The 10,367-nt window shown below is 40.8% G+C and overlaps 1 protein-coding gene across 36 annotated transcripts in view; it reads left to right on the forward strand.

Annotated features, from left to right (window-relative positions):
* Positions 1-9,107, forward strand: part of RBFOX1 (RNA binding fox-1 homolog 1) — a 1,496,801-nt gene extending 1,487,694 nt beyond the window's left edge. For 25 of the 36 annotated variants that reach the window (XM_080981483.1, XM_080981482.1, XM_080981492.1 and 22 more), the window contains 2 exons: positions 2,776-2,851; positions 8,128-9,107. In XM_080981483.1, coding sequence (XP_080837609.1) covers positions 2,776-2,851; positions 8,128-8,150 — 99 coding nt within the window. In that variant the 3' untranslated portion in view covers positions 8,151-9,107. The remainder of the gene's footprint in view (positions 1-2,775; positions 2,852-8,127) is intronic. The other 11 variants (XM_080981487.1, XM_080981486.1, XM_080981515.1 and 8 more) reach the window with 2 other exon arrangements.
* The last annotated feature ends 1,260 nt before the right edge of the window (positions 9,108-10,367 follow it).

Genomic DNA, 10,367 nt, shown 5'->3' on the forward strand with positions numbered 1-10,367 from the left:
CAGACTGCTGTCTGACAGTTGAGTGGTGGTGAGGGCAGGAGGATCTAGGAAGGGTCAAGGAGTGGCGTATTTGGGAAGAGAGCGGAGCTCCAAACACTCAAATTGCAACATTTAGTTGCAGGTCCCCACATTATTCTACTATCTGAATTAAAACAAGCATAATTTCTAATCCTACTCAGAGTACACCCATTTAAGTTAATGGACACATCTAATTTAGGACAATTAATTTCAATGGATCTACTCTTAGTTGGATATTTCCCAGTGTCTTTCAGTGCGGGGAGGGGGGGTGTCTATTTGATCACGAACAACAGCTAAATTCTCATTGCCTGCTCCCAGACTTTGGAATTCCCTTCCTGGAGAAGCTAGACAGGCCCCCTCTATGTGGTCCTTCTGTTGGCAAGTGAAGACCTTCTTCTTCCAACAGACTTTTGGGAACTCACAGCTCTTTTTACTGTAATCATTTGTATGCTTTAAACAGATTTTATAAATAAATACAGTTTTAATTATATGAATGTTTGGTTTTTTATTGTTTTTTTCTATGGTTTTAGTGATTCTTGCTTTTATATGTAAGCTGCTTTGAGTCCCATCAGGAGCAAAGGCAGGGTATAAATAAATGTATAATAATAATCATGAATTAAATGTTGCACAGCACATGCACCTAGTCTTCCTGTGGCAAAAACCCTCAAATGCATCACATGTTTCAATCTACATTGTTGGGGAAAAGGCTAATCATGTTTTGTGTCCCCCTCCGCCACAGCTGCCTTTTAAATTGCTAAACAAAGAGACACATTCATTGCTACCGCACAAAAACACCAGTATTATTTGGTCCTAATTTGTCAGAGCAACTTCTGCCAAAGTGAGAAACTCATCAGTCAAGATTTATGACAAGATAAATGCTTTCCATTTTGTATAGACCACAGTAACAACATTTCTCTTTGGACTTTGTGAAAGGAAAACCATTTGCAATGAATAACCTTTTCGCACTTCAGGCTGAATCCGAAACATTGCAGTGCTTTCTTTTAAAAAGAAGCTCTTGTTAAAGCACCTACAGAAGTAATCTCAACATTGTTAGCTATAGGATTACTGCAGGTGTGTGAAGTAAGGCAGACACAAAATGGGGAAGGGGTGAATTACACACACACAGAGAGAGAGAGAGAGAGAGAGAGAGAGAGAGAAAGAGAGAGAGTCCCCTCATATTTGGGGATGAAAGATTACCCTCACTCTGACTTGGCTTAGTGGCATCATCCTGTATCCATATCCAATTGGCTACATAGCAGCCTCAGAAAGCCTTTTGAGAGTAAAGATAGTTTTCCCTTGTCTACTATCAGATTTAGCTTCACGATAACATGCATTTCCCTGATTGGATGGGGTTACTGGAGGCAAAAGTCCATATTTGCCTGTTTTTAAAAAGAAAAATGGCTCCAAAGCTGCAAATTAGAGGCAGAAGCAGGGAGTAAAACAGGTGCAATAAAGAAGGTTAACCGGAATGACTTGAAGCTTCACATGCGTAATATTCTTCTTCCTAGTTTTTTCTTAAATGAGTGAAAATTTGGCACGTTTCATACATTCTCATCACACTATAGCTACCGCACCCCTTGACACCATATAGACTACACTGAGATAGGACCAAGTACCTGATCTGGTGAAAATCAGCTTCCTATGTCCTTAACTTGGGGTGTTGCTAGACAGATGAAACTTACTGGCTAAACAGAATCAACAATGGCAAAAAGTTAGGTGGGCGACTCCATGGAAACACTGCCAGCTGTTGGCTATAGGGAGCATCTCCATAGCTCAGTGGTAAAGCATCTGCTTTGCACAGCAAAGGTCCCATGTTCAATCCTTAGCATCTCCAGGTAGGAATGCGAATGTATCTGTTCTGAAACTCTGGAGATCAGGTACTGTCAGTCAGTGAATACAGTGCTACTGAGGGAGATGGACCAAAGGTCTGACTTGGTATAATGCAGCTTCCATTGTCCCTATATTCCTAAATATGAGCAAGTTGAACTTTGCATTTGAAAAAGGGCAAGTGGAGAAAACTCTCCATATGGCCATTTATGTAGATCTGTCACTCTTTGTCATATCAAGAACCACTGCTCTCTGATGCATGTTTCTTTGTGCGCCACCATTTTGCCCTGTATTCCAGGTGTCATATGAGAGGATGCTAGGAAAGGTCACCTTGCCCAGTTGCTTCCCACTCAGAAACCAAATTCTGCCCACTTAGTTGCATTTATCATCCATTAACAACAACAAAAACAAGAAGAAGTTGCATTGCCATTTGGATTGTCGGCCGAAGAGGCACACTGCTTCTTAACAGCTGCTTGGAACATTTTATACAAAAAACCTTTGAGAGAACCTTTTGTTCTTTGATATTTTATATCTTATTTCCCCATTTATTTTCTACTTATGTCCAGCACACTTTTGGGAATCACCTAAGGCTTCCTTGAGGGGGTAGGGTGGGGACCAGGTCCCTTAAGTTGAAAACATACCTATTCTGCAGCCATGGCTGCACATTTGCTTTGCATTCAATCTCGTAAAGCTAATTATAGCCATTCCCCCCCCCCCTTCCTCCTTTTCATTTGTAAACTGAACCCATTTCCCCAGAGGATATTGCGTCCATAACGTGCTGAGTCAGTTCATTTCCAGTGTAATTGGATAGAGTGGAATGTTTGATTGCATTCATTTTGCAATTCCTTTCCGTTTCTTTTTTAACCTCTGGGGTTGCTTTGGTTTTCTTTTATTAATCCTCAGCTCTGCTTTCTTTTCTTTTCTTTTTAGTTACGGACGACTTTATGCTGCAGACCCCTACCACCACACACTTGCTCCAGCAACCACCTACGGCGTTGGTGCCGTGGTAAGTGCTGATTTATCTACTCCCCTCCCCCTTCCCTGCCTCCCAGTCTGCCCCGAACCTCCCCTCCTCCTCCCCTCTCCCCAGTTCTTAGCATGGTTGACATCTTCTCACTTTTTCTTAATTGAATTTGTCTCTTCTGCTAACGGCAGCTAAAATGCCACATTAATCCTTCCCGGTAAACTTGACAAATGTCTTAATTTCTTGGCAATGTAGCACACATAAGGATATATATATATATATATATATATATATATATATATATATATATCCTAGGTGAGCACTTACCTTAATGGAACAATTAGTCATTTTGATAATTAAATACATCACAAATTGAATGCCTTCACAGTAGCCTCCATTCTTTTTCTTTTCTTTTCTTTATTTCCCCCCAACCCCAATCTTTTGCCTTGAATTTACATTGCCTGAAGGTTCAAGTCACACCAGTGATTATAAGTATAAAGAGCTGAAACTGAGATTTCCCGGCCTCTGCTGTCAGTCAGCCTGAATCCCTGCTATTTTCTCTCCCTTATTATTAGAGTTAATATTTAAAATTATAGCTGTACTGAAAAGAGTAGAGGATAGGAGAGTATTCAGCAGTCCTCTCCAGTTGTTGCATAAAGTTAACCAGGTGCGTACACCCCCCCCTCCACAGGAAGGGTGATTTATGTGAAACTGAAATGTACACATAAAAAGACCCCATGGGGACATTTTGTTGGGCAATACTGGCCTTTTGCATTAGGAGAAAATAACCCTCCCGGGGCTTTATGTGGGACCATGTTTATCTTAAATTAAGATAATCAGGGCAATCAAGCAAAATGTTAGTCACAACCAATGGAAAAGCAGCGAAATGAAAATTAACTGCAGAAAACTGTGCGTCCATTTGATTAAATCAAGACTGATTCACACCCAACTTTTGATGTATCTGTGCCCAATATTAATACATACCCTTCCCTTCTGCTCTGCAGTATAGTCTGCTCATAATCCAGAATGTAGATGGACTCACCCCCATTTTAGGGACGTGTTGCAGGACAGGCAGGGTGGAAAGGGAAGGACACAACAGCCGCACACCCTTTGATCCCAGCCTCACCCTCGCAAGCATACATTACTGTTGTTCACATAACGCTTTCAGGATATGCAAATTAGGAAGTTTTACATTGAAATGTGAACTGAATTGAATTTCTCCTACAACTCTTATGCTGTTGGTCTCCAACTCCTGGCAGCCCCAGAAGCCAGCATGAACAATGGTCAGGGGTTATGGGATTTATAGTACAACATCATCTGGAAGGGCATTCCCCCTTTTCTGACTTAAAGAGAGTGTGTATCTCTTTAACATGAGGCACAATGGATCCAGTTGCAGATGATACAAATGTGTGTTGCCAAATTGTACATGCATCAGGGTCTGCAAATAAGTTCTCTGAATGTGTGATACCCATGTACAGATGATAGATAAAATACAAGATGAAAAATAAAAAATGACAGTCTTTTGCATCTCTCTAGCAATTGTTCACAACTTTCCCAAAGAATCTTTCCTCCAGGAATGTTAAAGTAATGTAACTGGATGGAAACCCAGACATCTTGTAATCATGCCAAGGTCTCTTGGTCTGGTTGAGTCTAAATTGATATCACCTAAATTTATATTCACCCAGCTTTTTGTTTTTAAGTGGATGATCGAAAGCACGTCAAAGTGTAAGTAGATAAATAGGTACCGCTCTGGCGGGAAGGTAAACGGTATTTATGTGCGCTGCTCTGGTTCGCCAGAAGCGGCTTAGTCCTGCTGGCCACATGACCCGGAAGCTGTATGCTGGCTCCCTCGGCCAATAAAGCGAGATGAGTGCCGCAACCCCAGAGTCGGCCACGACTGGACCTAATGGTCAGGGGTCCCTTTACCTTTACTTTACTTTCATGTAGCATGAACTACTTGTGTTTACTATGCAAAAGAGACCCTAAAATATAACATTCTCACTGAAGTGAGAAATAGCAGAGCTGAGTAAGTTATAGGAAATATTTATACTGGGGTTTGGGGTTCTAGTTTTTTGCTACAGTTTTTGGAGACAGTAATGTTTCTGAATACCAGCTGTTGGAAACTGCAGGAGGAGAGAATCCTCTTTTGCTTGAGTGCTGCTTGCAGGTTTCCCACAGGCTTCTTGTTGGCCACTGTGAGAACAGGATGCTGGACTAGATGGGCCACTGGCCTGATCCTGCAGGGATCTCCTTATGTTCTTTCCAATCACTTGGTATCAAATGGGCGACATTAATATTATTATTATTGTTGTTATTATTTATAATTTTGCGGAGATTAAAAATGCAGAACCTACGTGAGAAAGATTTATTCTTCTTTCCATTTCTCCAGTGTTTCACATGAAGAGCAACCCCCCAAATTAGCTTCCATTTTTTACTTTAGGTGGAATATGACAGCTTCTACAAACTGGGGCTTCCCACTAGCCCTGGGCTTCCAAAAGTACATCATGCACTAGTGACAGTCACATGCTCACAGCTCGGTAGTAGAGCACATGCTCTAAATATAAAAGGTCCCAGGTTGAACCTCTGGCATCTCAAGGTACAACTGGGAAAGACTTGCTGTCTTTCAGACCCCATGGAGAGCCATTGCTGCTCAGTGTAGATAACACTTAGCTAAACAACTGAGCTTAGTGTTGGCGGTTTCCTAGGTTCTTTACCCCTCTCCCAATAAATTTCTCTTATCTTATTAAAATTATTATTTTTATGCTGATCTTAAAATCTTTCAGATCATTTGCCTAAGCAGAAGCCAACAACTTGTACTCAGTGCAGAATGTTGTCTTTAGAGGCCAGTCATGAAAGTGGGATGAGATGGAGTGGGATCAGGGATTTGTTCTACCATTAGGCAAGCAGCACTCTCCCATCTGATCCTTCTAGCCCCCACTTCTCTGCCCAGCTACTGCACTGGGGGTTTTTCTAGACCCCGTAATCTGGCTTGCTTTCTCAGGTGCAGTGGAGAACCCTATCCCATCAACAGTGCTGAAGTAAGTTTTAACTTCCAGTCCAGTTTGCTTCTGTACTTGGAATAGAGAAGGAGCACAGTCACCCTTGGGCTGCAAGATGTATTGGGCTGGCCCTGGGTGAGATGACACCCACCTTTATTTCAATGAATGCAGAACTATCACAGGGCACTGTGTGTGTGTGTGTGTGTGTGTGTGTGTGTGTGTGTGTGTGTGCACGCACACGCACACACACACACACACCATTCCTATTTCTAGGCATATTTTTAAGGACTTCCCCTTTGAAACCCACATGGAAGCAGGAATGGGACAAACTCAGGTCTGTTCCCATGCACAGCTTGGATGGACCAGGCTGTCATGGGTCTATCTAGCCCCACTGGGAGCACGGCTCTATTGATTTCATTTGGGAAAGGTCTATATCTCAGAGGAAGAACGTCTATTTTGCATGCAGAAGGTCCCAGGTTCAACAGATAGCATCTCCAAACAGTGATTGCTGTCTCAGAGGAAACAATTCAGGTGCTCGGGGGTTTCCTAATCCTAACTGTTGTTTTTAATTTGGAATATTTACGCTGTCTTTCCTCTGCAAAATTTCCTACTGATACTTTATTGGGGGGTGTTAAGGAATGAGTAACAGGTTGAGGTGAAATTGGAGTGTCCTGCTTGGCAAAACTCCTGTTGTGTTTTGAGGGAAATGCAAAAAACCAAACAAAACCAATGTTTCAATAATCAAGAGCAAAATTTCCTACAATGCGTTTTATAGATGCCTATGAAAAGTCATTTGAGGTTTGGGCAATTACCAAAAAAATTATTCATGTATATATTTGGGTTTAATTTGTGAATGAAGCAGGAACTTAGGAGGCCTTACACCAAGTCGGATAATGGGTCCATCTAGCTCTGTACAGTGGTACCTTGATTCTCAAACTTAATCCGTTCTGGAAGACCGTTCCAAAAGCAAGGCGCGCTTTCCCATAGAAAGGAATGCAAAATGGATTGATCTGTTCCAGACTTTTAAAAACAACCCCTAAAGCAGCAATTTAACATGAATTTTACTATCTAACGAGACCATTGATCCATAAAATGAAAGCAACAATCAAGGTACTGTACTATAAGATAAATAAGACAGTATTGTAGATGATTAAAAAAAAAATAAAAAATTCTTAACCTGCACTGATGATAGTCATTGTTTGAATGGGGAGGCTTTTATCCATTTACACAGTCACACATTCAATCAATCAATAGCTGAACTGGGTTCCACACAGTCACAAAAACAAATAAGCCTCAAAAACAAAAACACAAAATAAATAGCAAAAACAAAAGCGCCAAACTTAATCCATTCCGGAAGTCCGTTTCATTTCCGAAATGTTCAAAGACCAAGGCACAGCTTCTGTTTGGTGCAGGTGCCCCAGAAACAATAGCCAACAGCCATATCAGATGTTCAGCTTCTGAAAAACGTTTGGAAACCGGAACACTTACTTCCAGGTTTTCAGTGTTTGAGAACCAAGTGTTTGAGTACCAAGGTGTTTGAGAACCAAGGTACCACTGTATTGTCTACACTGACTGGTGGTGATTCTCCAGGATTTTAGACAAGGGGACATCCCCAGCCCTGCCTGTAAATGCTGGGGATTGAACCTGGGACCTTCTGCATGTAAGCCTCTCCCACTGACCTATGGCTCTTCCCCAAGAGCAAGCTGACTTATACTGAGTCTACCCAGCCCATTATTATCTAAGGCAGCTTCCTGTTCAAGCACTGGACTCGATCCCAGTCTTGATTCACATGTGTTGCCTTATACCAAGTCAGATTACTGGTCCATCTAGCTCAGTACTGTCAACAACACCTTGGCATCAGGTCTCCAAGATTTCAGAACAAGATCTCTCTTAGAGATGCCAGGGGTTGAACCAGGGACCTTTTGCATGAAGAAGAGATGTTCCACCCATGAAGACATGGGCCTTAAGAACCCAAGAGCTTAAGAAGAGCTCTGCTAGGTCAGGCCAATGGGCCCATTGATGCCATTCTCACAGTGGGCAACCAGATGGCCATCATGGAATACCTGCGAACAGGACCTGAGCACAAGAGCACAATCCCCTCCTGTGGTTTCCATCAACTGGTAGAAACATACGCCCCCATCATATAACCTGATGATTCACTCACTAAATGGTCAGCTGGCACCTGTTTGAACAGCTTTGAGTGGTGTGTCCTGAACCTTGCTTGCAAAAAAATTTTGAAAAAAAAAATTAACATTGCAAATCCCATTGTGAAGAAAAGTAGACGTTTAAAAAACAACCCATCAAATTGCTTTGTTTCAGAATGCTTTTGCACCCTTGACTGATGCCAAGACTAGGAGCCATGCTGATGATGTCGGTCTCGTTCTTTCTTCATTGCAGGCTAGTATATACCGAGGGGGATACAGCCGTTTTGCTCCATACTAAATGACAAAACCCATAAAAACCCTTCCAATGTGGGGGAAAAAAAGGAAGCTTTCCGAGGCCTGGGTATTGCAATACATGCAATAGTGCATCATTTTAGCAACTCTAAAAATAAATAAAAAAGGAGGAAAAAAATCTACATTTTTTTATCTTATACCTCAGATATTTTGTTCTGTGTATTTTAATATCGTGGGTCTTTTCATTTCCGAACGTTGCATAGTTCGATTGCTGGCTGTAGAAGGTTATTATTATTAAATTATATTATGATTAATTATGATTAATTATTCTTATTTTCATTGTCGTGGTTGAACTAGAAAGCTGCTAGAAACTAATTTAAAAATAAAATAAAATAAAATCTGTTTGGGGGCCACAGTCAAGACTGCTATATCATGTAAATGAATTATATATGCTGAATATTAAGCTATCAGGATTCCTCACTTGTTTTGTAAGAGTGTTAAAGTGACATCAGGGTCCCCCCTCCCCCCTGCGCATCTAACATTTATTTTTGTTTTATAAAGGGGAGGGAAAAGAGGAGAGTTGAGACGGTGGCGATGGGGGTCCAACACGATTAAATCGTAAAGTGGGACCGCCACTGCACCCACCGTCCCATATCAGCTGTTTTAAATTATTCACTATTTATTCAAAGCCAAAGGTTATGTTGTTAATTTTGAGGCTGGGGCGGGGCGGGGGCGGGAGGGTGGAGAGAGGGGTGCTTTAACTGACACCTGTACATAAAATCTAATTTAATGCTGTCCAGAGGGCACCCCTTTTCAAGGCAACCCACCAAGTCAAGATCAGCTCCAAGCATAACTAGTTCTTTAGGCAAAAAAGAAAAAAGAGAAACAAAGAAAAGAAAAGAGGAGAAAGAGAAAATCTCTGCTAGTTAGAACATGAACAAGCTTTCTTTTTATATTTCTTCCAGTATAATAAATTATTGATATCATTGCAGACTTTTATATTACGGGAGGATTAAAAAAAAATAATGATAATAATGATAATAATAAAAGGTGATAAAAGCACTGTTTCTATTTTTTTTTCTTTTTTTTCCAAAAAAAGAGAGAAAGTAATAAAAAAGTTAAATTCTTTGTACCGGTTTAATGGGGGTGGGGTGGGTGGGGCGGGGGGGCGGGGAAGTGTATAAAATTTACATCTGTGCAGTGGAATTATTATTATTATGACACACCTACGGCGCTTTAGGTTTAGACCAAGAGATAAGAGACAAAAACACACGTATAATCATTTTTACAGAATTTAAAATGCTGCTCATATTAAATAAATAAATAAATAAACATAAAAAAGTTTATATACGCATTTTACAAGTACTGCAACCATTGAGTAGAGAGAGAGAGAGAGAGAGAGAGAGAGATTGAAAAATAATAATAATAATCATGGTATTTTCATCTGCTTGGTACTTTTTGAAACATGACCGTGTCGTGTAAGCAAACTGCAATTCTTCGACATGTTCCAAGCCTGCCCCACTTCCCAACCGAGGCTGTTGTGTTTGAAATTCACTGGATCCAACTAAAAACAAAAACACCAGAATCATCAGATGAACAGAAGGTGGTTTGATGTCAGATACTTCCCATGTCTGATTCGCTGATGGGCCCCCCCCCCCAAAGCACTGAAGAAACTCTCGCCAAAGAGGCAGTTTCTGGCACAGCTGAAAAATTGCAGTTTGTCTGTACATCTGTTGTCCTGTTTACAAGTTAACCTAAGTTGGGGGTGTTTGTCAGGGGAAACTTCTTGTTTTTTGTATTTAAAACAAATAAAAAGCAGAAAAAAGACTGTCTTGCGACAGTTTTTTGGTTTTCTTTTTTTTTGTTCTTTGCTGAAGATAGTTATTATATTCTCATCTGTATGGTGCGGGCCTAAGGAAAAAAGGGGGGGGTGAGCACTTTATAGTTAAAAATAAATAAAAATAAAAATGATCAATTCGCCGCTGTGAACCTGCCAACTCGCTATAAACAATTCTGCTTTTTAAAAAGTGTTTGTGAAATCAGGCTTTCCTCTTTGTCATCGTAATGTGCATGCGATATGATCAGTTGAACGATAAACCATCAATAAAGTTTCACAAGATTTGAAAACGAGGTTTCTGGAGCATTTATATCAGAAGATGAAAT

This window comes from Podarcis pityusensis (genome assembly GCF_964106645.2).
Source record: "Podarcis pityusensis genome assembly, chromosome: 14".
NCBI lineage: Eukaryota > Metazoa > Chordata > Lepidosauria > Squamata > Lacertidae > Podarcis > Podarcis pityusensis.